The sequence below is a fragment of the Nuphar pumila genome, chromosome 15 (genome assembly GCF_984573655.1).
Source record: "Nuphar pumila chromosome 15, dmNupPumi1.hap1.1, whole genome shotgun sequence".
NCBI classification, from domain to species: domain Eukaryota; kingdom Viridiplantae; phylum Streptophyta; class Magnoliopsida; order Nymphaeales; family Nymphaeaceae; genus Nuphar; species Nuphar pumila.
The window spans coordinates 9,801,928-9,829,890 of record NC_143263.1 but is presented as its reverse complement, the minus strand read 5'-3'; the positions used below and the strand labels follow the sequence as shown (position 1 = coordinate 9,829,890).

The 27,963-nt window shown below is 37.5% G+C and overlaps 1 protein-coding gene across 2 annotated transcripts; it reads left to right on the top strand.

Moving 5' to 3' along the window:
- The first annotated feature begins 1,681 nt into the window (after positions 1-1,681).
- Positions 1,682-27,963, top strand: LOC149814429 (Phospholipase A2 family protein). Of its 2 annotated transcripts, none has more exons than XM_089989083.1 (3): positions 1,682-1,845; positions 25,640-26,283; positions 27,490-27,963. In XM_089989083.1, exons 2-3 carry the CDS (start codon positions 25,674-25,676, stop codon positions 27,588-27,590), a joined length of 711 nt encoding a protein of 236 aa, XP_089845209.1. In that variant the 5' UTR covers positions 1,682-1,845; positions 25,640-25,673; the 3' UTR covers positions 27,591-27,963. The 2 variants fall into 2 exon arrangements, with proteins under 2 accessions (XP_089845209.1, XP_089845208.1); XM_089989082.1 differs by having other exon boundaries at positions 1,696-1,845; positions 25,646-26,283.

The window sequence follows — 27,963 nt, the reverse complement described above, 5'->3', positions numbered from 1 at the left end:
TGACTGGGACCATTTAAAAAATGTGATTTTTATCAAAAAGTCAGAAAGACTTAGAAAAAATTCGAGACTTTTTATGAAAAATATAAAACACAGGAAATGATAATTCAAGCATTGCTTCAGAAACACTACCTTCCTTTACAGGTGGTTCATGTGAAGATGAACCAAGAGTATCATCTTCATTCAATTTTCTCTCTTATTTAGTTCACTGATGATAGAGACACTCATTTAAAAAGTTTTAGGCAAGAAAATAACACTGGTTTTACCAAGTCCATCACATACATTTGGTCTAAGGAACCATTTGACTTGATAAGAATCTGTATATCATGCATAACCATAAATATGAACAAGATGCTATAATCACAACTTTGTTTTAAATCATCACAACTTTGTTTGACCTAATGTTTGCTCAGTCAAACTTATATTAAATATGCCTTCAGATTAAACATTAACCATATACAAAAAAAGTGCCAATTAATTTATAACAAAAATTATTCAAACACATCGAGTTACTGTCAGCAATTTATAAAAGAAAATTCAGTTGTACACGAGGGAGAGACCCCTTTTTTCTAAATGAGGTGAAATAAGTATTTTGTGAAAAATATGTGATGGAGCTTACATAATAAATGCTAAAGAACACTTTTTTTTTTATCAAAACAGGTTTGCACTTAAGGGGGCATTTGTTATACTTTCACTCAAGAGAAACCTTTTTTTCTCAAAGAGCTACTTTGGAGGGGAAATGCTTTTCCATGGGGAGAGGTATGAACCCATTTTTGACTTAAAAACTATTTTTTTTGCATTTTATTATGTGGGTCTCGCCATATATTTCTCATAAACATGTTTGTTTTGCTTTTTGTAGAAAGAGGTATGGAGGGCATGAAACAAATGCACAATTTTTCTCCTAAGCATCTTTTCAAGAAAAGTGACTTCTCTTGGATGGTAAGTGAGCGGAAGGAACAGAAGGTGTTCAAGCTTGACTTGTTTCCTGTGTTGAGACGAGACGAGCTTGAGCTCATGAAAAGCCTGAGCTAAACAAGTCGAGCACAAGCAAACTCATTTACAAAATAAATAATTGTTTTAAACATATAAACAATAACATTTGAACTCCAAACTTGTTCCTTGAAACATTTTAAACATCTTCATTCTATAATATAAAATATATGTAACTGAGACAAACATTGGTTGTTCATCCTCGAGCTTGTCGTGTTTATTTCACAAATTTGAATGAGTTCCTTACCAACAAGAGCCGAGCCATGAGCAGCTCATCTCGATTCAGCTGTATAGTCTGATACCGATACTCAACTGAACCGTTTCTGTATCGGTGCAAAAATATTAAAAAATTATTATGTGTCAATCACAAGGTGACATGTTAAAACCATTAAATGATTTTAAAATAATATTAAAATAGTATTGTTTTTTTATATTTATTAAAAATAGCCGATTCAGGCCTGCAGCGTATCGAATTTCTGCCGACATGATGCGTATCGGCCGATACAGGCCCATGCGCACCGATACTGATAACATTGGCATCAACCATAGGAATCTGTCCGGTTTGGGGAGATTTGGCCGATACCCTCACAAATCGGAGGATTTGTGAATGGGGCCCGAATCGAGGAGGTGATCCGAGTTATTTTAGCGAAGATTCGATTCGAATCGATTTTGCAACCGTGAAAAGCACCCGCGGGGAAAGGAGAGGACGGGAGAGCGACTCGCATTATCCAGAGAGTCCACCGGTGGAGTCAGGGTGTCATCCGGCCACCGGAAAATGGTGGTCGGCGCTGGAATTTCGGCGGGTACCATTGTTCTCCTTTTCCTTATCCTGCTCCTCGGGAAGATGTGAACGAAGAGGTAACTCTCTCTCTCTCTCTCTCTCTCTCTCTCCTTGCTTCAACAATTTCCAAATTCAGCACTCCTTTTTTCTCCATCAATCATGGGTTTTTGTTTGTTGTCACAATTTTTCTTTCTTTTTTTTGTTTTCGTATCTTGTTGTTTTCCTTTTTCCTTTCTGGTTTCTTCTGTGAATAATTGTATATCTTCAATGAGGCACTTTTTTTTTGTGTCAGTATTTTTCAATTGTTTTGGACGTAGCGATTTGTTCATATTAAAGAAAAAATCCTGTGAAGGTTTGAACCAAAGTTCGTGTTCGGGGTTGTCTTTCCATAATGGACGTATTGGATGAACGATAATCTGCAGTAGTTAAAGGAACCATTTAGTGTTTCAGTGGGATTCAATTTCTTGATTTTTGAGGGCTGTACTTTGCTCATGGTTCATTGTCCTTGTTGAGGGACCTAGTTTGGAGGTTTATTGGAATCTGGTTTCTTAGTTTTTGAGGCTTGTAAGCTCATGATCCTTCTTGGGCTCTTAGAAATTGTGATTGGTGCTTACTGTCGGGGCAATAAGAAATTGATGGTCATGTTGATTCGTTTCCGGTAAAAAATATTTCCGCCTAGTTGTATAAATGGTAAAAAAGAGAGGTGACCGTTGCCATGATGGTAATTTGAATGAATTCCAGGATTTTGACGCGAGGCGTTGGAATTTTTGTGAAGAATTGTGATAATGTTTGTTTGCTGTAGGAGCTTATTACATTAAGAGAATGATGTTAGAGTTCGACCAATATTCTAGAAGCATTCTACAGTCATCTAAAAATATCATAATCTTCATGCCTTGTTCCATGTATATGGGCTAAGGTGTTGTGTTGTCCCAATTCTCCATTAACTCCTATTGTAAGCTGTGTAAGGCATCTCTTAGTCTCTTGTATCCCAACTTACTATATCACTCCAAATACTTACCAATCTCCTCAATCTTCTTAGATACACTAGCCTGCATTGTCTCACTGTTTGCATTGGAGTGTTAATGTGTCATATCTTGTATGATGTCAATGTTTTAAACAGTGCTTTTAATTTCTTTTTCTCATGGTGTTATCCCTAATACATTTTCCATTCTACCTGTCTTCCAAATATCTTCGTTAACGTATGTATCTTGGATACATTAACTCTCTCTTCTTGCTACTTTTCATTGCTCAATACAATACTCCCTGCATTAATGTGGACATTGCTAGAGTCTTACAAAATGATCTTTTAATTGGAGAATTACCTGCTTATCATCAAAGATACCACTTGTATCTCTCTAGTTAATCATGCCAATTTAATGAAAAGCAAAGCCCGTTTGAGTCACTCAGTTGACCTGACTGAGTCCCAAGTCAAGAAGTCACTGGGTTTTCAGGCTATGAGTATGACAAGACAATCATCTTTAAAAGACAACCCCCCACGAAGACCACTCCTTTTATTGGTGTGTGCAATACTGTTATTCTGGGTTTGTGCCACATTATTGTTGCCATAGTATATGTTGATGTTTTCTTGGTTTTGTTTGTATAGTTCATGGGTTGGCTCAGTTATGTATTGTGCTCTTATATTGTGTTTGTTTATGAATTATAGACTGGTAGCTATCTTATTTTGATATTATGATATTATATCATGTTTACTTATGTCCTATTGTGGCAAAAGAATGAGAATTTTTTTAGTTCTCCAGCTCTTTCTTATCTCTTCTTTGCACTATCTCGTAGACTCATTCATGTTAATAGAGCTAAGATGAATGCTCTATGTCACATGGATACAGATGCAGGAATAAGATACAATGCAGATACACTTGGCATGGCATGGTAATTCTCAAAAATTAGGATGTGAGGGCTTTGCCACATGCACGTACACAAACCCCACATGTGTGTGTGTGTGTGTGAATACAAAATAAGTAATCAAATAACAAAAGGAAATAGACAAAGTTAATCCGGAATATTGAATATGTCCTTAAAGTGTCCGAGGGCATATAACATACTTAGTGAAGTGTCCATGTGGTATAGTGAATACTATTGGATTATCCAAAGAGAAAAGGCCATTGTTAATTGTGTACTCCTTTGCTTCTCTTTCTTTTTTTCTTTCGCTATTCTCTAATCCATTTGATCCTCTTTTCTCAACAGTTTGTTTAAACCATCATCTTCCTCCTTTTGTTGTGCTCGTTTGACCTTTTTTATTTGTCTTTTATTTATTTATTCATCTGTTTCCATCTTTAATCATTCTAAGCTCTCTTTTATGTTAATTATATTGGTACTTTTTTATTCTCTTTTGTCAAGGTTCGAAATTGTTTCACCTTTTCTAATCTGATAGACTTTTCTCTCTCCTTCATATCCCCTTCGAGCTTCTTCTTATCTTCTTCTTCTGACTTTTTTTTTCCCTTATGGCTTCTTCCTCTAATATGCCTTCTTGTCTTATCCCTACTCTCAATCTTTTGCTTCCCCTTAAACTTGACAATACCTTCCTACTCTGGTAGACCTTCCTACTCTGGTAGAGTCACATCAGTGACTGTATTAGAGGACAAGGTCCCATAGGTCTCAGTGATTGATTTTCACCACCACTTTCTCAGCCTACCATGCAAGAGATCCAAACATAAGGAAAGAACAAAATGTTTAAATCATGTACTCAATTCCAGTTATGAAGTTTGGTACATTAATTACCTAGACTCACAGAGACCATTGATGCCACTGTTAAATTTTTTTTGGTTACACACTTTTGATGTTTATCATCTATGTTTGCAAACTTGAAAGGCAAGGCTGATGTACAGTTGTCCTCAACTACAATAGTGCAATACGACAAGTCAACAAATTCTTCAACAAAACCTAGATGATATCCATTTAACTTGCTACTGCAAAACATGGATTTCTGGATAAATAAAACATTATATTCACTTTGTGGCACCGGAAAGGATCTAAATTTTTGTGATCCACAACATAAAGCTGTTGTAGTAGCAAGTTAATTATCTAGGTTTTGACCATGAAACCCAAATCCTGAAAATGTTTCAGTGGTTTAAACTTTTATGCACATGGATGTTGAAGCGGAAGGTTATGTAGTCTAGAGAGTTGAGCTACTTCAAGTCATCTACATGGATTTGGGGGCATTCAAGACCAACTAGTCTTTTTGCTTTTGGATAATAGTATAGACTCAAAGCAAAAGGTACCAATTCTACTCAAGCCTTTGGTTTTGGAGGAGAAGGTAATTCTACAAGCCCATTCTTAATAAAATTATTGAAACTCTGTTGAAAAATAGATATAAGGATATGTGAAGTGTCAGTAATGAAGACTAACATAAGAGTTGATAATATAGGTCAACTTTCTTATGATTTTTTTTAAAGAAAAATAAAATTATGAATTAACTTTCAAGATTGAAAGAATTACATCGAAGATTCTAAGTGATGAGATATCACTCAGGATGAGATGGTGATTACATTAGATGATGCTCACTCATCCCAATGGTAAAGAGCCAACAAGATGGAGACTACGATTGTAGACTAAGTACATCTTGAGGTCCTTCTCCTTGAACACCTCAGGCATATTACTTAGAGTTCCATTTAGCATCTCACTTTCTAATGCACACCTTTTTAGCGCTCTCAAGCACTAACTTGATAGGGGACATGGAAGAAACGCTTGTGCAACTAGTTTGGTCATCACAAAGCGTTTGTAATAAGGTACGGTGAGTCCCCTTAATCGATGATCTGAAGACCATGTTTGAAGGTAATGGAACAAGTTCACACAAAGGATCCCTGCTACAAACCTTAGCCACTATTTGAACCTCTTGCTTCTTAAGATGAGGAGAAGCAGGGTCAGAATAAAAAGGGTTGCCAAAAAATGTCTCTTCAGTTGTATCTTCTGTGGTGTGATGCACAGGCATAGAGGAAAGAGAAGTTGGGCTATGGATGTCTTGGGCAGAGAAAAAACTGCAAGCCTCAAAATGATAGCTGCCATAACTCCCACCAATTAAGAGAGCACTATGATTATCGTTATTTTCAGAGATCTGGCAAGCATATGTTAAATTGTATATATATATATATATTTTATGTATATAATATAGTATATAGTATATATGTGTATACATATATACATATATGTATTTATATATACATACTATATATATAAAAATAATATCCTTTTTATTTCATTTTTTGGGACTAAGTCAACCTTAGTTGACTTGACCCAACGGCTAGAATTCTAACCGTTGGGAGGGGTCCTCTCTCTTTCTCTCTCTCTCTCTTTCTTGTAGCTTCTTTTCTCTCCTTGTGTATATAAATAGAGGTTCTCCCCTTTGTAAAAGTATGCTTCTCAAACACTTGTGATATTGAATGAAATATTATTTTTTATATTGTACCTTCTTGTGTATATTCTCTTTTATGGGATTTGTGAGTGTGTTCCTTAGATAACACTTGTGGACTTATCCACTTTTTGGTGGACTTTTGTTCGTGATTGAGGGTACTTTGATTATTAACATGGTATCGGAGCTTGACTCTTTTTGTGATTCTCATTAAAGTGCTCTTGTGTGAGCCATTAGTAGAGTGTTCATGAGATCGTGATTGTGCAAGTGCTTGTGGATTGTGATCATGCATCTTTGCTTCCTCGTTCTTCTTCTCTCTATCTTTCTCTCTCTCTACCTCTCTAATTTTTGTAAAATGTATGACAATGAAAATATCACCATTAAGCTCGTAAAACTCATCAACTATTTAACATAGACTTCTATTATGAAACACCTTATTTGGGGAAAAGGGTTGTGGGGGCTAGTAGATGGATCTGATTCAAAACCTAAGCTAATTCTCACCAAGGTAGAAGGCGAGAAAGTGGTACCACTAACGGAAAATGAGAAGACCAAAGTTATAACCACTTATGAGAAGAAGTGGAAGGAATTGAGGATGGGACATGCCAAGATTATGTATTGACTTATTAGTAGTATGGATGTTAAAAAATGCTTGCCAAATTTGAATATGCTAACAAGGCTTGAGATTATCTCAAGAGAATGTATTCTCTTAAGGAGGATATTACACATGTGTGCAATGTGCAAGATAGAGTTCGGATCATGACCCAAGGATATAAAAGTATTTGAGAATACTATAACGATTTATCTGAACTTTTGGGAAGAATTGACTCTTCTAGAGACAAAATGACATTGCCCCGAAGATATAGAACCCCGCCAAAAAAAAAATAGATGTGGAACATTTTTTATCAATTTGTCAACGACTTAAGACCGAAATTTGAATCTACAAAATCAATTCTTCTCCATAGAAGAGTTGAGTATGGAAGAAAATAGATTGAAAAAGCATGTGATAAAAGGTGAGGATGACTCGGTCTTGGCTATCTTTAGACCGAAAAAATACATATGTGCCTACAAACCACCTCATTATAAAAGATAAGGCAATGACTATGATAAAAGAAAAATTATTTGCCATTATTGCCATGAACTGAGACACATCAAACCCCAATGTCCTAAACTAAGAGGGACATATGAGAAGAAGGTTGCTTTTGTCGACTCTCCATAAGAGTCAAGTGATATTTTTGCATCTCAAGATTCAACCATTGGAAGCATGTCTCTGGCTCAACTATTGGATGCTCTTTAACCTCTTCTCAAGGGAGCACATTCTTCAACTGTAGTCGTTGTTTATCTTATTTCAACCCCAGTAAATTTCTTTGGCTTATTGATTCCTGCGTATCTTTTCACATGACCCCAAACAATGATATTTTATTCGAATATCATAACAACTCAAGTGTGTCAAATGTTTTTACGATCGATGGTACATCTCTTCAAATTAAAGGAATAGGGAATTTTGAAAAGGATCTTTCAAACTCAAAAAGTTGTTTTTATTCCAAGGGTCCGTCACATCCCTAAATTAAACTTAAATCTTTTAGTCGTCTCTCAAATATCTTATTGTGGTTGTAACATTTCCTTTTCTTCAACTGAATGTTTGGTACAAAATCGCCAATCAAGGAAGTTGATTGCGCAAGGCCATAAAAAAGGTCTCTAGTATATGGATTTTTTTGGAGATACTCAAAGATGTTTTTTATTGTAATGCCCAGTGTTGTTAAAAGCGTTGAGGCATAGCGAAGCACTCCACAAAAATCTGAGGCGAGGCGTAAGCCTAAAAAAAAATTGTAAACTTGAAAAAACTATAAAAAAATATCTAAAATTATAAATAAATAAAAAAATACTTTATTGATGAAGCAACAACCAACAAGAAATAAAATGCCTAAGAGGAGCACCACAACAAATCAATGCCCAAATCCATGGTTGACAGGGCACGACTGAAGCCAAATTGGTGATCCCATCATAATGCTTGTATCATAGTATATACCATTACCACCACTGCCTGTAATGATGGCAATTATTGCTCTTCCCAATATGATGTAAATATCTTGCATAACGTATCAAATTCATGTATTCAAATCAAATTTCAGCTTCTGCTTTCCAAAATATCATCTCTTGACTTCAATATAGGAACTTCAACTTGTTGACAGCCAAATGTTGTATCAGTGTGTAACACATATAAAGTTGTATTGGACTAGGGTTATCAAGCCAGGACCCTGGGCAATGCAAATTGTTAATGCAGCCGCTAGCAATACATACAGACACCACTAGCAATTCAGATTGTTTAACACTGAGTAAAACCTCTGATGAGTTGTGGAGCCTAATTTACAGTTTTTGCCCTTACTGGAGGTGGGGGGGGGGGCGCCCCTGGCGGGGTCTTAGGGGGGGCAGTTTCCCCCATAAGAAATTTTTTCTTGGGCTTATGTTTAAGACCCAGTTTCTTATGGATCAGACCCGACTTGTTTAGGTTTAGGGCTGTCGCCTTTGCCTTGTATAAATTCTTTCTTTTCTTTCTCTCTTGTAACTGTCGAAAAAGAGAAATAAAGTTTTTTCCTCTGGGCGGCCGTGGTTTTTTACTCCCTCTCGGATTTGAGGGGAGGTTTTTCCACGTATGTTTGTGTGTCCTTGTGTTTGGTTTGATCATTCTTGTTTATTGTTCGGTTGTTTCTTGCTCGCGGTTTTCCTAACGACCTCCTCATAAGCAAGACGACCACCGTTTTTGGTTAGGAGTAAAATGGCAGTCCAGAAGTAAGTAAGCTATCTCCATCAAATATGGGTGAGGATAATGTCTCAGAAAGTCCTCATCACAAGAATGTTGTAATAACGTGTAGATATCCACAACTGCTGTCAAAAGTTGTACGTAGGCAAATTATTGGCTCGATTCAAACTTTCATCCAAAAGTCGTCGGCCCTCCATACCAAATGATAAAGAAAGAAGTGTAAACAAGGACGCAATTCATGGAAGGTCAACCTACTATCAAAGAAAAAGTAAAATCAATAACACCCATTACAAACCAGAGTTACAAAAATGATTTGGATTCACTCCATATATTTAAGGAGCAATAATACTTGGCACCAAGGGAAAGCTTGACATACTTATATCCAAGAACTTTAGATCATTAATAACTGAATAAAAAGAAACAAGAGGAAAATGAAAAGCAAGACAAAGGCCGACTGCCAGACACTCCAATTTCCTAGATGCCTCACAATCAAATAGGGTAAGAAACACGAACACCCAAAGGTCCAAAAGACATGTAACTATAATGGAAACGGTGCCGCAGAAGGCCCCGACAATATGAAACCATCTCCCCAAATCCTTGAGCCTAGCATCCATACAGATAATCAAAACCTCCAGTAAGTATCCTTTCTATACAAAAGTCAAGATCAACAACAAGCTGATTTAGGTAAAGCATCACCAGGACCTGCAGCTGGGTCTTATTTGTTGATCTTGATGGCCTGGCTCTAGAGCATCACCAGGACCGTGAAGAGAGGGAGAGAGAGTGGGAGAGGAGAGGGAGAGCGTGCGTTATGGAGGAACGTGGGCCTCATCTAGGTTAAAATTGCTTTTTAAGCAATGCTTAAAAAAATCTTATTTTGTGGTCAAATGAGGGCTTTGACCTTCATTTGACTACAAAAATTTAAGGCGTGTACACCTCCTCGCTTCGAGGCGTGCGCCTCAAGGCGTATGAGGCGCACGCCTTGGGGCTTTTGCGCTTTGTACGTGCACCTCAAGGCATAAACCCCCTCGCCTTGAGGTGAGGCGCGCTTTTTGCGCCTTGAGGCGCGTTTTTAATAACACTGGTAATGCCTAAAAATTAGATTTAAATTTATGGCATAAAAGATTAGGACATCCAAATGTATATAAAATCCAATATTTTCTAAATTTGAAAAAAAATTGTTAACTTAATGATTTCTCTTATGAAGACAATGTTCTTGGAAAAATGAAGAGATTACCATTTAATGATAGAACTTTTGTTTCATTTAGACCACTTGAGCTTGTTTATTCAGATGTTTGGGGACCAATACCTATTTTATCTAAAGGTGGATATGCATATTATGTCATTTGTGGATGATTTTACTTGACATACTTGGATATACTTCCTTAAGCATAAGTCTGAAGTGTTTTTTGATTTTCAAAACTTTTATAAGTTGGTTAAAAATAGTTTTGAAAATGAAATTTATATATTTCAGAGTGATTCAGGGGGAGAATTTGTTTCAAATGAATTTAAAAACTATCTTAATCTACATGGCATCACACATCAAAGAATTTGTCCTCACACACCACAACAAAATGACTTATCTGAAAGAAAACATAGGCACATCATTGAAACTTCAAGGACCTTACTTATTGCTAGTCATGTGCCTAAGATTTTTTGGATAGAAGTTGTCTTAACCTCTATTTATCTTATAAATAGAATGTCATCCTCTTCTTTACAAAATATTAACCTATTAAAAAACTTTTTAAATTCTCTCTTGGCTATGCCAGATTATGAATCTTTGGTTGCAAATGTTTCTTATTAACAAAAAAAATGATAAATTTTCTCCTAGAGCTATTCCTTGTGCCTTTTTTTGTTATGATGATAACCAAAAGGGATATCGATGTTATGATCTTAAGAATGAAAAATTGTATATTTCTAGAAATGTAACCTTTTTGGAAAAAGAAAATTTCTTTGATAAAGAGCAAGCTAATGAAGTAACTGAATACTCGTTTTTATTTGATCTTAGTTCCAACCAAGATGATGATTGTGATTATGATTATGAATATGATTTTGAAAATGTTATTGAATCAAGAGATAGTGAGACTCTTGATGAAGAACTTCATGATGATCAAACTTGTATACAATACTCTAGACCGAGACATCAAAAACCATCATGTGCACTTGAAAATTTTACCAACTTGAGTGAAGAAGAACTGCAAATTAGGAAATCATCTAGAGTTTCAAAACTTCCATCAAAATTTGTATCCTATGACTCTTTTTCTTCCAAGTACCAAGCATTTATAGCCCTAATACATTCATATGTAGAACCTTCATCTTATGCTCATGCCAAAGATCACTCCGAATGGGTTAAAGCTATGAGAGTAGAACTAGATGCATTAGAAAAAGCTCAAACTCGATCTATTCAAGATCTTCCACAGGGAAAGAAACTCATAGGTTGCAGATGGGTACATAAGATAAAAACCAAGAGCGGTGGGTCCCTTGAGAGATACAAAGCTAGGCTAGTTGCCAAAGGATATGTGCAAGATTATGGCATAGACTATGAAGAAACCTTTGCACATGTTGCCTGCATGACCACAGTTAAAACTCTTATTGCAGTTGCCTCAATTAAAAATTTGTCTATATATCAAATGGACGTTAAAAATGCTTTTTTAAATAAAAATCTTATGGAAGAAGTGTACATGGAGGCACCCCAGGTATGACTATACCTCAAGGGAAGACTCTTCGTCTACAAAAGACATTGTATTAGCACATCTTGATATTTGCTTTATATTTTGTTTGAATGGCATAACTTTGTTTGTTAAGAATTCTGATTCCGGTATTATCATCTTGCTTCTGTATATTGATGATATGATAATCACTGGAGGAGATAATAAGGGAGTTCAAAATATTAAAAATATTCTTATAACTAATTTTAAAATGATTGATTTGGGTTTTTTACGATACTTTCTAGGAATAGAGGTTGCCTATTCTCCTAGAGGGTATTTATTATCTCAATCTAAGTTTGTTTTTTATATTGTTCTCAGGTCTAGTATATCGGATGACAAAAATGTTGATACTCTTAAAATAACAAATGTCAAAATAAAAATTGATGATGAGGAGCCTCTAGATTATCTAACTCCTTATTGAGAGCTTATCAGAGCCCTCTTTTACTTAACAATTACTAGACTTGATCTAGTATATGTTGTACACACAACTAGTCAGTTTCAGAACGCTCCCACATCTGTTCACATGATAGTTGTTTTGCGCATTATTAGAGATCTAAAAAATTTGATTTCTAAAGGCTTGTTTATGTCTTCCTCATTTGCACTAGATTTACTTGCATATACTGATACAAATTGGGGAGGTAATCCTAATAGTAGACACTCAATCACGGGTTCTTGTATTTTTTTAGGTGAATCATTAATCTCGTGGAGATGAAAAAAGCAACGGGTTTCCCTCTCTTCAACTAAAGCTGAGTATTGAGCCATGGTTACAACCACAATAAAGGTGGTATGACTGAAAAGATTGTTGGTTGATATGAGAATTAAGATTCTAGGAGCTTCAAAGACGTGTTCCGACAATAAGAGCGCTATCTACACTGCAAGAAACACTTTTCACCAAAGAACAAAGCACTTCAAGATAGACTATCACTATGCTCGAGAGGAATATCTTCAAGGAATAATTGATCCGCCATATGTCACATATGAGTATCAATTGATAGACTTTTTACCAAACTTCTCTCTACTCTTAGGTTTTACTTCCTCTTAGGCAAACTTTCGGTCATCATATCGTAAGTTTGAGGGGGAGTGTTAAATTGTATATATATTTTTATATATATATAATACAGTATATACATATATGTATATATATACATATATATGTATTTATATATGATATTATATATATATAAATAATATCCTTTTTATTTTATTTTTTGGGACCAAGTCAACATTAGTTGACTTGACCCATCGGCTAGAATTCTAGCCATTGGGAGGGGTCCTCTCTCTCTCTCTTGTCGCTTCTTTTCTCCCCTTCTTGTGTATATAAATAGGGGTTCTCCTCTTAGTAAAAGTATGCTTCTTGCACACTTGTGATATTGAATGAAATATTATTTTTTATACTATGCCTTGTGTATATTCCCTTTTATGGGATTTGTGAGTGTGTTCCTTAGAGAACACTTGTGTACTTATCCACTTTTGGTGTTCTTTTTGTTCATGATCGAAGGTGCTTTGATTATTTACAACATCAACTTCTTTATCCGAAATAGGACAACCATCAAACTAAATAGCAGAAGGAACATGTTTTTAAAGATGAGAAGCGTCATCAAAAGCAACAACATCCTTAATTGGCTGTTGTGGGGAAGCAACAACCTCTTCCTCTTCTTGATTCTCATCAAAAGTCTTAAAAGAATTATGATTTTCAGATGAGACTTTCGGGACCCATACCTTTTTGGCTTTGTGCTTCTGTTGTTGCCACCGTTTGCTAAGACCAGGCACATTAGATGCTAGATTTTTGCGCGGGTAACTTACAGTGGCTTGCGATCTTGCCTTACACACCTCACAAATATGCATGCCCAATTCAGCTTATCATTATTTCTTAAGAAGTGTCATTCAAATAGGACATAGTTGATTACTATTTAGCATTATTTCTTATCATGGCAAGATATGTTTTGGACTAATCATTCATACAAATTGCAGCTGGTACTCATCTTATCTGCATGGACTCATGAGCTGCATCGGCTCCTATTATTTTTTTTGTGTTGGATTTCAACACACTTTCTTGCTTCTCTTTCTCTTTGGACACATTATCTTGAATTAAAAAAAGGAACTGTATTTTCAAGAAAAAAAAGTAAACTATTAAATTTAGTAGTTACGAACAACCTGAAAAAGTCTATTTGTATATGTATTCTTTACTTGCATTTGTTATTTTGTATTCCGGGTTTGGATGATATATCAGACCCGACCCATACTGTAAACGAAGGATATATATACATGTTTTAGGTCACGATTTCATTATTGGAAATTGTGACAGTCGTGGCTCCTTCTTTCTCTTTCATCTCTCTTTCATGTGTGATAGATCCTAGTGAAATCTAACATGGTATCAAAGCAGAGATCCATCTAGGGCTTCGAAGTTGCTTCCAAAAGGTCTGACTTGAGAGATCGACTTGCATCCAATCAAGAGGTTTTCTTCTTCCACACTTTTCTTTTATCTTCTTCTTTCTTTCATTTACTCCTTCTCTACTATTCTTCGTGCTTGAATATTCAGATTTGACGTGAATCTACGTTAGACCTGAAAGACTTCTGTTCTTTCTATTCTCGTCTCACGGTTCGTATTGAATATTCATATCTGATCGCGTACATGCGTCAGATCTGAAATATTCAATCCTTGCGTTAGATCCCAATTTTTTTTTATTGTGCATATTCTTCGTCTCACACTTCCTCATTCTGTCAGATTTGAAATTCTCAGATTTGATCGTGAATATTCTTGGTCTCGCAATTCCTATTTCTGCCAAACCTTGTCTAAAACTATCAGATCTGATCATCCATCAGTATCAGATCTGGAATACCATATTTCTTGATTGCTGAATCAACAAATCGTTATGCCTACAAATCGTTGTGCCTACAAATCGCTGTGCATACAAATCGTTGTGCCTACAAATCGCTGTGTCTACAAATCGCTGTATCTACAAATCGTTGTGCCTATAAATCGTTGTGCCTGTAAATCGTTGTGCATGAAATACACCTGTTGGCAAATTTCATATTCACGAAACCCTTTGTTCTTGAACCAGCATAGTTCCCATCTGTGATTTATTAAAGTCTGTTCAGCGTGAGCTGTTCTGCTCCCTTTCCTGCATTTATCACAGCAAAAAAAAAGGCAAGGGACGACCAGCAAGTTTCTCAAGCAGTGGACTGTGTATCTCGTGAATACCTTGTTAACTTTAAGTTGTGGACTCCTCCCATTCTTCCCAATCTGGTCTCTCTTAGAGTTTTCTCAATCAGCTTGTTTATGAAAAGTTGACCACCTCAAACTTCTTGATTTGGAAAAGACAGATCATTCCTTTTATAAGGAGTCAAGGTCTCTTAGGTCATCTGGATGAAACCACTTCAGCTCCACTGGAATTTGTTGCGCGAGAAGAGAAGGATGATAAAGGGGCAATCTCAATTGTGTATGTCAAAAATGCAGAATATCTCAACTGGGAAAAGAAAGATCAGTCAGTGATCGCGTACATCACCTCTACACTCTTTCAAGAGGTACTTATTGCAATTCCTGACAATTACACAACCATGTAACTTTGGGAGAGACTGGTTCAGACATATTCACAAGTTTCTCAGGCAAGAATGGTTTTCCTCGAGAGAGAATTTCAGCTACTGAGAAAAGACTCCATGACTATCATGAAGTATCAAAAGTTCTAAGCAAGATGAAGACTATTACAGATCAACTTGCGGTTATAGAATGTGCAGTGAGTGACAGTGATATGGTGCAACAAACCTTGAGTGGATTAGGATCAGAATATAACATGATTGTTACCTCATTACTGTGTTTGCCTGCTCTTCCCACCTTTGATGAGCTTCAGGCTAAATTAATTCAGTATGAAATGACTCTGAAAGGCTTTTCTAAGGATAATCACACTCATACGAATACTCAAGAGGTCTTTACCACAGGAATGACTTATGGTCGATGACGAGGGCGAGGAGGACAAGGGCAAAATGGATACGGGGGACGTGGATTACTTCCCACTCCTACCGTTACTCAGGGATCAAGACCCATTCCCACATGCTTCTTTTGCAACAAAAGGGGGCATAAGGCGAATTGTTGGCATAATCCTAAAAATAAAGTAAAGTCTCATTAGGCAACATCCAAAAGGAAGTCCAGCAACACCAAAGATAGTGGAGAGATTAAAGAATTGTTAATAACTGCCTTGTCGGAATTGAATCTAAAGCATAATGAACAAGGAATTTGGTTCATTGACTCTGGGGCAACAACTCACGTGATCGGTGATGCATGTAAACTTTTCAAACCTATTCCCTATTTTGAAAAAAGTAAGATTTAACAGATTTGATCACATGAGATAAGAAGAGAGAGAGAGTGAGAAAGAGAGAGAGAGAGAGAGAGAGAGAGAGAGAGAGAGAGAGAGAGAAATTCACAAAAGGCTGGGGCAGCACTGCAATACACGACCTCCAAAACCCTAAACATTATAAAGTAAAAACATATACATTTTACAAGAATGCCATTAATGAGATCCTATTTAACATGTGTTGCATATAATATAATATGCGTATGGATCTTGATCCAGATCCATACGCATATGCAGACTGTATTCTAACACCCTCCCTCAAGGTGTACGTGATTTTGGAGCATGTACAACTTGCTCTTCAATAGCCAAAATTGACGTCCTGTTAATCCCTTGGTAAACAGGTCTGCCACTTGATCTTCTGTTCGAACATGACGTAGTTCTATCTCCTTCATCTCGACTTTCTGCCGTATGAAATGTTGATCAATCTCAATGTGCTTCGTTCTGCTATGCTGGATAGGATTACATGCAATGTTTATTGCGCTTTGATTATCACAGAAAAGAAATGATCGAATAATTGTCTCCCCAAGATCACTCAATAAGTGTCTAATCCATGTGGCTTCTGCCGTGCCTGTAGCCATCGATCTGTATTCAGCCTCTGTACTCGATCGTGCCACTGCCTTTTGTTTTCTGCTGCTCCAGGACACTAAATTATGCCCAATATAAACACAATATCCAGAGACAGATCGTCTCTCATCTGGATCCCCTGCCCAATCTGCGTTTGTATAAGTGATGAGTGCATGTCCTCTATGCAGATTATCGTTCTTGCGATAAACAAGTCTGTCTCCTATAGTTCCTTTTAAATAGCGTAGAATGCGCTTCACAGCTTCCATATGACCCTCCGTTGGAGCATGCATAAACTGGGATACCTGATTGACAACATACTATATCAGGTCTGGTAAAGGTCAAGTACTGTAACATCCCCACGAGACTTCTATACGTTGTAGGGTTGATACAAAGATGACCATCTTGAGAGCTCAGCCTTTGATGTAATACACTAGGAGTGCTGACTGGTTTGCAATTCGTCATCCCTGCTCTTTCCAGAAGGTCAAGAGTGTATTTTTGTTGCATGAGTGTCAATGTGTCTTGTTGTCTGTCAACTTCCACACCAAGAAAGTACCGCAACTTCCCTAAATCTTTCATCTTGAAAGTTTTCATTAGAAACTGTTTCACGTCTTGCACATGACCATCTGAGCTCCCAGTGATCACAATGTCATCAACATATATAAGAAGAAGTATAACAATGTCCGCCTTTTGGTAAATAAAGAGTGAGTGATCCAGAGAGCATCTTCTAAAACCATAACTCTGAATCTGCATAGAGAAACTTTCAAACCAGGAACGGGACACCTGTTTCAACCCATACAGAGATTTCCTTAGTTTGCACACCCAGGCAATAGGATCCTTCTCGGCATAACCAGGTGGTTGCTTCATATACACTTCTTCCTTTAAGGTTCCATGCAAAAATGCATTTTTAACATCCATCTGGCTAAGACTCCAACCTTGATCGACTGCTAGGGATATGATAATACGAATAGTACCCATTTTAACTACGGGACTAAAAGTTTCGTCGTAGTCTTCACCATATTGTTGTGTGAATCCTCGAGCAACAAGTCGCGCCTTATATCTGTCAATACTTCCTTCAGGCTTATATTTTATTTTATAAACCCATTTTGAGCCAACTACATTCTTTCCTTCTGGCCGAGGGACTATTTTCCAAGTCTGGCATTCATGAAGAGCTTCCATTTCTTCATTCATAGCTTCAGTCCAATGACGGGATTGAAGAGCTTGATTAAAACAAGTGGGCTCATCTTGTTTTGTGAGCTGAGACATAAACAACTGGAAATCAAGGGAGAAGGTCTCATAACTCACCCATCGTTGAATAGGATGCTTAATGTGTGACGCCTTTGAGCCGAATCATTGGCGATGCTTTCCTCCACATTCTCTGTATTTTTGCTTTGTCTAGTGTATATCTGTCCAGAGAAACGTTCTACTGGGGTTGGCTCAACTGGAGATAATTCAACATGCATTTGTGAGTCATTCAACTCCCTACTCAAGCCGAAGGAAGAACAATTTGTTTGACATGTTTCTCCTGTATTAGCAAAAAGATCTGCGCTTATCCATGGATCATATACTTCTAATTCTCGAGGTGACAACACAGCAGAGTCATTGACCTGAAAATTTTGTTCGTCAAAAACATTTCTGGAGGTCCTCATACGTTTTGTAATAGGGTCATAGCATCGATAACCTTTGTATTCATCTGCATACCCAACAAATTTGCACTTGACAGCCTTGTCCTGAAACTTATTTCGCAGAGATGAATCAATATGTACATAACATAAACAACCAAAAACATAAAGCTCATCGTAAGAGGGATGTTGCCCAAATAAAGTATAATAGGGAGATTTCCGATCCAAAAGTGCCATAGGAAGACGATTTATGATATGAACAGATGTGTGAAAAACTTCTGTCCAGAGACTAACGGGCACATTGCTATCATGTAACATGCTCATCGCGCTCTCGACAATATGCCTGTGTTTCCTCTCCGCAACCCCATTTTGTTGAGGAGTATGAGGGCAAGAAACCTGTCAGCTTATTCCTTTTTCCCGAAGAAAGGCAATAAACTCGTTCGACGAATACTCTCTTCCACCATCACATTGTAAATGCACAATATCACAAGCAAACTTTGTTTTGACCATCGAATGGAATTCTCGAAATATTTAAAAAACTTCATGCTTGTGTTTTAAGAAATATATCCAAGTATAACGGGAATATGAATCAATAAAGACAACATAGTAACGACTGCCAGAAAGAGAAGGAATAGGTGTGGGTCCCCAAACATCAGAACAAATAATCTCAAATGGCTTTGAAGCTCTATTATTTATAATATAAAAAGGAAGAACATGGCTTTTGTAGAGTTCACATGAAGAACATTTATTATTATTATCAAAAAATGAACTTAAACTAGACTCTGGAAGGAGACCATCAGATACAAGATTTTCAACGAAACCTCGACTACAATGTCCCAAACGACTATGCCAAATATCTGGCTTATTACAATGAGATGAATTAAAAACTTCCAATGAAGGAAAAAACAAATACTCTGAAGGTGAAGACACTGAAGAATGCTTGGACGACTTCAACTGGAGGACTGGGACTGAGGGCGAAGACACTGAAGGAATCTCCTTGAAGACGTACATGTTTCCTTGTTGCTCCCCCTTAGCGAACGTCTCCTTCGTTCGTAGATCCTTAACATAAACAGAAGAGGGAGTAAATTTGACGGAAGAATTCATATCGTCAACAAGTTTAGCTATAGAAACAATGTTCTTTTTAATATTAGGAGCAAGGACATTTGACAAACGAAGTGAGGATTTTGACATAGGGATATGTGCATTGCTAGTATGACTAATGGAGTGATAAGTTCCATCTCCCGTAACTATACTACCTTTTTCAAAATAAGGCAATAAGTGAGATAACTTACCCGCATTACCCGTAACATGTGTGGCGGCACCTGAATCAACATACCATTCACCTTGTTCATTCTGCTTGATCGTCATATGTGACAATGCTGATAACAAAAGTTGTTGCACATCTGTGGATGGCACTTTTGTGTCCAGAGCAGAAGCTGATTTATTCTCAATTTTGTTTATTTTTCCTCTATTCTGTGGATTGAACCAACAATCAGCTTTCACATGTCCCCTTTTGTTACATAAGAAACAAGTGGGCACTCTCCTCTGATTCCCTGTATTAAAAGCCCCTGAAATATTAGGTGTAGGCAAGATACCACGTCCTCCCTGCCCGAAACGTCCGCGGCCTCTGCCTCCTTGATGCCCTCCATTCCCTTGTCCAAAACCTACAGAAGTGTCCATGGCCAAAACTGAATGAGGACGAGCTGATTCATTTCCTTCTGCCCTTTGCTTCATAATCATCTCATGATGAAGAAGTTTCGCTTGGAGGTCGTCAAAAGTAGGCAAGTGAGGGAGGCATGATAAAGCTGTGGTAAACATGTCAAAATCAGGACCCAATCCATTGAGAAGTTGTTGAACTTTATCTTTATCTGCAATAGCACTTCCAACAACAGCCAATTGATCAGTAATACTCTTCAAGCGACCTATGTATTCCATGACTGTCATGGAGCCTTTTTTCAAACTTTGAAATTCATGTTTTAAGTACATAACTCGGGCTTCTGATATCTGAGAGTATGTTTGAGACAACTTACTCCACAGATCTGCCGCAGTGCAATCATCTGAAAGAGTAACCAACACTTCTTGAGAGAGTTTTGACGTAATATAAACAACCAAAGACTGATCCCGCTTCCTCCAAGATGTATACTCTGGATTCTTAATAGAAATGGTAATTGTGTCACCCTTCTCATCCTTGGTTTCCTGCAAAATAAGTCGTGGTGGTATAGGAACTTAACCACCCAAATGTTCATCGAGATCCCGACTCCGTATAAAAGGAAGGATTTGCCTCTTCCAGGTCAAAAAATTAGAATGAGTAAGTTTTTCAGTAACGAGCTGACTCAAGAAATTTGCAGAGGGGCCAGATGACGAAGAGAAGTCCATAACAGTGAAATGATGAATAAGCAAACAAGATGAATGGGAAGAAAATAAAACAGATTTTTAGATCACTTAATCAATCAGTAAACCTTGAATAAGGCATGTACCTGTACTACCAAAAGTGTTGCACAAAGAACACTAAAACAATAATAAAACAGTCGTTGGTGTTTAGGAAAAGATGGAACCAACACAGGTCTAAAAACCAGTTGTTGATGTTGAGGAAAAGATGGAATGAAGAAGATAAAGGTACCAACTTTCAGAATATGAAATTTCAGATTCAGAAGATAAGATTTCAGATAAGATAAAGAGAAGATGTCACGTTGGGTTTGTTGTTCACGCTGGGTTTGCTGTTCACGCTGGGGTTGATGTGAAAGTTGAAGAACCACGATCTCACGCTGGCTTGCTGTTCACGCTCCTCACGCCGGAACTGTTCACGCTGGGCTTTGAAGAACCACGATCTCACGTTGTGTTGCTGGGCTTTGAAGAACCACGATCTCACGATGTGTTGCTGTTCACACCTGTTCACGCTGGGCTTTGAAGAACCACGATCTCACGCTGGCTTGCTGTTCACGCTGAGCTTTGAAGAACCACGATCTCACGCTGGAACTTCTTCACGCACAGGATTAACCTGAGCTCTGATACCATAACAGATTTGATCACAGGAGATAAGAAGAGAGAGAGAGTGAGAAAGAGAGAGAGAGAGAAAGAGAAATTCACAAAAGGCTGGGGCGGCACTGCAATACACGACCTCCAAAACCCTAAACATTATAAAGTAAAAACATATATATTTTACAAGAATGCCATTAATGAGATCCTATTTAACATGTGTTGCATATAATATGCGTATGGATCTGGATCTAGATCCATACGCATATGCAGACTGTATTCTAACAAGATTGTCATCGGAGATGGATCTTACCACCCTGTTACTCACATTGGAAAGTCTATCATCCCCATGTCACATTCTATTCTTGAACTCTCAAATGTTCTTCATGCTCCTAATACAACAACAACAACAACTACGCCTTCATCCCAAAACAATTGGGGTCGGCGATATGAACCAAAAAAGAAAATCATGCTCCTAATATCAAGAAAAATATTGTCTCTGTTTCTAAACTTGATGATAATCATGCTTCAGTCGAATTTACTCCCTTCTTTGTGCAGGTCAAGGACCTTCGCACGAGGGAAACATTCGCTGAAGGAAAGAGACAAGGCAATATGTATGTCTTTCAAGAAGATCCATGTCTTTCGGCCTGTCCTGTTCACCCGGATTTGAAGTCTTCATTAGAGTTATGTCTTTCTAAAAATGTTCTTAGTATTTTTGAATGTAATAAGCATTCTCTATGGCATAGTCGTTTAGGGCATTGTGGGAGTCATTTTATTGAGAAACTTGTTTCTAATAATCTCATTCCAAAAGGAAGTCTCAATGCGGAAGAGAGAGTCAAAAGTGTTCCAGTTGTCTTTTATGCAAGAGTCATGTATTACCTTTTCGTTCCGTTAATAAGAGAGTTTCAAAGCCTTTTGAGATAATATGTTCTGATGTATGGAGGCCTGCTCCAGTCATCTCTGGATCGGGAAGTAATTACTATCTAATTTTTTTTTACAGTTACTCTCGATATACCTGGATATACTTTATGAAAAATAAGTCTGAAGCTTTCCTTTTGTTTCAGAACTTCCTGTCCTTAGTAAAAAATCAATTTTCTGAGTTCATTCAATTTTTCAAATGTGATGGAGGAGGGGAGTTCACATCTAGTGACTTCATTTCCTTTCTTCAAAATAATGGGATAGGAAGAAGAGTGTCCTGCCCACACACGCCACAACTGAATGGGATTGCTGAGCGCAAACATAGGCATATTGTTGAAAGTGCGATGAGTATGTTTCATGATAGTCATCTTTCCATTAATCTATGGACAAAAGCCTTTCATTCTGCTGTACTTGTGATAAATAGACTGCTCATGGTTGTCTTAGAAAACAAGTCTCCTTATCATTGCCTTTTTGGAATTCATCCTGATTATCATGACTTACGTGTTTTTGGATGTGTTTGTTATGTGCATATTGATCAGTCCTTGAGAAACAAGTTTCAGGATATGGCTCAGAAGTGTAGATTTGTGGGATATGTGGATGACTATAAAGGATATAGATGTTATGATCCTATTAGCAGATGCATCAAAATCTTGAGAAATGTTGTTTTTGATGAGCTAAACCTTGATCATAAAATTGGCACAAATAACATGTCCTCTACCTCAGTTGAAGTCTATTACCCTTGGCTGAATTCAGAGCTCTTTGATAGTTCGAATGAAGAATGTCATTCGGACTGTGTGCAACACGAAGAAGAGAGTCCCAAGATCGTTGGTACATCGGAATCGTAGAATTGTGAAGCAACACCACCATTGGAATCCAGAATGTATAAGGGCATTTCCTACACTAGACAGAGAATGGTTGCTTCAGGACTCCTAAATCAGGCTTAAGAGGTTACACCTACCTCCTCACACACCCTTGATGTCAGGAAATCTAGTCGCATGCGGCATCCTATTGATAGGTGGGTCAGCTACAACAATTTCTCCATGGATTTTCAACTCTTTTTTATTGCTCTCAACAAGGAAGATGAACCTATTATGTACTACCAGGTAGCCACTTCTAAGAAATAGGTAAAAGCCATGAATGATGAGATGCAAGCCTTGCATGAATGTAGAACCTGGGAAATTATTCCCAGACCGCGTGACATAAATGTGGTAGGATGTAAATGGGTTTACAAAATAAAATATAAACCAGATGGGACCATTGAACGATACAAGGCAAGACTCGTGGAAAAGGGTTTCACACAAGAAGCATGACAAGACTATGATGAGACTTTTAATCCAGTGGTGAGAATGAGAACGATTCGAATCATTCTTTCCTTAGTTGTTGAACATGGATGAACACTGAGTCAGCTTGATGTTAAGAATGCATTTTTGCATGGAGATTTGAAGGAGGAAGTTTACTTGGAACAACCACCTGGATACTATGAGGAAGATTGTAAGACAAATGTATGCAGACTAAAAAGGGCTATCTATGGCTTAAAGCAAGCATCTCGCTCTTGGTTTGATAGCTTCTTTCTTGAGATTCAGAAGCATGGCTTTGCTCACTCCCTACTAGATCACTCATTGTTCATCTTTAGAGGGCAAAATGTGATCACCTTATTGCTAATTTATGTTGATGATATTGTCATCACAGGAAACTCTGAGGATCATATCAAAGAAGTAAAGAAACTACTGAGTCAGAGATTCAAAATGAAAGACCTTGGTGCCCTGCGTTATTTTCTTGGAGTTGAAGTTGATAGCCGAGCTGATGGGTTGACTCTCACCCAACACAAGTATACGATGGACATTCTAACCAAAGCATGTATGAAGGATTGTAAACCTCTAGGGACTCCAAGTATTCTTCACCAAAAATTGAGCGCTCATGATGGAGACTTGTGTGAGGATCCCACCAGGTACCGCAGTTTAATAGGGATGTTACATTATCTCACATTCACTCGACCTGATATTGTTTATTCAGTCAATCAGGTGTCCCAGTACATGCATGAACCGCGTACTGGGCATATGGAGGCTGTTAAAAGGATACTCAGATATCTGAAAGTAACAGTTAGGGATAGATTGATATATTCTTCAAAACTATCTGGCAAAGATATGTGCCAGATTACTGTATATTGTGATGCGGACTGGGCAGGGGATCCAGATGAACGAAGATCTACATCAGGATATTGCATCTTCATTGAAAGAAATTTAGTATCCTGGAGCAGTAGAAAACAAAAGGTCATTGCTAGATCAAGTACTGAGGTTGAGTACAGATCTATGGCTGCCGCTACTGCTGAAGTCACATTGGTCAGACATTTGCTAACTGAAGTAGGTGAAGTGATATCTCGGTCTGTCTTGCTGTGTGACAATCAAAGTGCTCTCAACATGTCATTCAATCCAGTTCATCACAGTCGTGCCAAGCACATTGAGATAGATCAACATTTTGTGAGACAAAAGGTTGAAGAAAAGGAGATCGAGCCCGAATTTGTTTACATTGAAAGACAAGTTGCAGACATATTCACAAAAGGCTTAACCAAGGATTGTTTTTGGACACTTAAAGGCAAGTTGTTCATGGTTCAACACCATGATCAACTTGAGGGGGGGTGAAAAAGTCTATTTGTCTATGTATTCTTTACTTGTATTTGTTATTTTATATTCTGGGTCTGGATGATATATCAGACCCAACCCATACGGTAAACGAAGGATATATATACATGTTTTAGGTCATGATTTCATTATTGAATTCTCTTTCATCTCTCTTTCACGTGTGACAGATCCTAGTGAAATCTAACACAACCATCTGAAGATCAGGTTGTACTATCATTTTACACTTTACCATTTTGCCCTTGTCGAAGCCTTAAGTTATCGAGTCTTTTTTTTTCATCCATTAAAGAATGTGTGAAAAAATGTAAATTGTTCCTTCATCAATCCCTTGCTGCTTGATAGTTTGGGTTTTAGGATGAATGACAGCTACTTGACATTGATAATTTTTCCTATCTGCAACATGTTTGCAATTTTCATTCCTAAATAATGAGATGAAAAGCTTAGTGACATGCTTGTCCTTGTTGCGTTCATGCATTATATTGTCAACTTAAAAGAATGCATTTGTGTCATGCATGCTAACTGAAGGTAACTTGTATCTGCATAAATCCTCCCATATTCTGTGCTGATAAGGTCAAATTCTTTACTTTGATACTTATAAGTCATCATCTGGTTTGGCAAGTTGAACATATGCATGGATAAGTCTTCTGCCTGGCTATGATCTGTGTATACCAAGTGATCCAATCCACTATTTATGCTTTTCATTTGTGATTTGGAAATGTACATGCATTTTTGAAAAAGTTAAAATGAGAGAAAGATTGCTTGTTTATGTAGATAGCTTACTTCTGAGGCAGCATTTTAGTTCCAGATTTTGTTCACCCTATTTGTATCATAATGTACACAAGTTCTGCAATTTCAAACTCTGAGAATAGCAAAGACTGTAAATTGCCTTTTCATATGCTTGATAGGTAAGGCATTCATCACTGATCCATTGTTTGTTGCCCTTGACTTTTTGAATGGAAAATTTAAAATGTTATGGAAAATAGGAACAGCCAACAGGCCACATTCTGTGTCCCGGCAATGGACTTTGGATTTTTCAAAAGTCTGCCCCTATTTGGTTCTCAATCAAATCCAGAAATGGAACCTGGACCTGGGAGACTAGGTGCATCTTCATCCACAAACTGGGAGAACGGACAAAAAATGCAGCAGCCTGGGTACTCATCACAAGATGTGAGTCCTTTGAGAAGGTCTCTCTTGTCAATAATTTCTTGGGAGGAAAAACGTAGGACTGAAGCTTATGCTCATAATTCAAGGCCAGACTCTCGGTACATGAAGGTCTATAGATCAGCTGATTCTGGTTGTTCTCTCCCTCTCTTCAGGCCTTATGTCGCCAAAGTTCCTTGGCATAAGGGCTTGAGAGCATTTCTGTCTCAGTTATTTCCTCGATATGGACATTACTGTGGACCAAACTGGTCAAGTGGTAAGGACGGTGGTACTCTACTTTGGGACAGGCGCCCAGTTGACTGGTTAGATTTGTGCTGTTACTGCCATGACATTGGATATGATACACATGATCAGGCAAAACTTGTTAAAGCCGACTTGGCCTTCCTTCAGTGCTTGGAGAAACCACGAATTAATCCCAAGGGAGATACTCATTGGGCTCACTTTTACAGGTCACTTTACATTGCAGGTATATACTCATGCTACTTGTGCACATTTGCTTGCATCTCATTTGACTTGAAATCACCTGTTATTCCATCTCATGTGATTTCGAATCATGTGAAAAGTAAGCAAAATGGTCTCAAATGTGATTTCAAATCTCATGCCCCATTTTCTCATGTTTTCCTGCACGTGAGAAATGGGCGACCGAGAATTCTTCCCCCAGTTGTGAGAGAACAGTTCTCATCTGGAGCCAAGCAAACATGAAATAAAATTTCTCTTGTTGCATTTATGTTACTGGACCACTGTCTAGTGATCTACACCTTCCATTTCACCCATTCATTCAGCTTCTTTAGTAATCATTGTCTTAGGAACCAAATTTGTGGAATATTGTCTTCAGCTATGTAAAAATATCAGCTATATTTGAAAATATCACATTTTTATCACTATATTTTGAAAAGCTGATAGATTCATGAAAAAACACTATTTTTAAAATGTTGCCTATGTTGAAATATTGGATTTTATCACCATACTAATGCAGTAAAAACAAAATTTTCAACGTTTTGTTTCCCATCCTAGTGTTTCGCGAGTTTTATGTATGTTTTTCTGATTCCTTAAGTTTTTTTTTTACATGCTGAAAATTTCCCAACATTTTCCCAGAATCCTAAATTTTAAAATTTATCACAAAATTTCGTCGCCAATATTTCCGCAAGAACAGGATTTGCGACATTGATCTGCAGAAATATCAGCAGGTTCTCAATTCAGATGTAGGTAATTACCAAATTCAATCTGATTGAATCTGGCATTAAAAGACCATTACTTGGACCCAGGCATGTTTCTGGAGATTATTAACTTGGTCTGAACTAGATTGGCTTCCTATCCTTGTACCATTGCATTGTACAATGGGAACAGTTCAGATGGTCACATACATTTGAAGAGTCTTCACTAGATCCAACTGGTTGCCTAACTGGGTCTGACAGTGGCTAACCAAAATCCAACTAGACTCATTGGTGCTGTATTTCTTCCAACCCAGGCCTTATATGGTGACATCTCCTATGGTTTGTTGGTAACTGAAAAAACTGGTTTTGGTGTCAAACTCTGGCTCCCTTCTTACTGAGTGCCTGCCAGTAAAATATGGACATTTGTTTGTTTTGCTTTCCTGCTTGGTTTCTGTACTACCACTTGAGTCAAGTCCAATTCGTGTATTCCATTGATGTGGTATTCTTGCTACTTCTAGGTCTCAGGGCTATACTCATACCCTACAGAACACAGCTCGTGAAGTTACAGGCAAGGCAGTCTGCTAGAAGAAAAGAAGAGCGACATGAATGGGAGAAATAGTGACATCCAACACGCTAGTTGATCTCACTGGTTTTATGGATTTGGTAGACATCATCTTTGTGGTATTGAAATCAGTTTTTTGCTTTCGTCCTTGCCATAAAAATGAGCTAATTCACAAGGGAGCGAGCTGTAGCATCTGGGAATTCTGTCCACGTCATTTGTATAGTCAATGTGCAATTTTATGTTGATAATTATGTTGATTTGTAGTAAGGAAAATAAAATAGCAGTTCTAAGCCATGAAGGTTATATGGTTGCTTGGGTTTGACAGATATGTTCCTTGTGCCCATGTATTCTCACTATGTATAGTACCAAATAAGCAATCACTGAAAAATTGTAGCTATCTCTTTGTTGAATAACATTCAAATTTCCTAAA

Excerpts from the sequence above, each read along its gene's own strand:
- LOC149814429 (XM_089989083.1), top strand. The coding sequence starts at position 25,674 with ATGGACTTTGGATTTTTCAAAAGTCTGCCCCTATTTGGTTCTCAATCA. Across the intron at positions 26,284-27,489 it reads CAGGTCACTTTACATTGCAG|GTCTCAGGGCTATACTCATA; the intron begins GTATATACTCAT and ends TGCTACTTCTAG.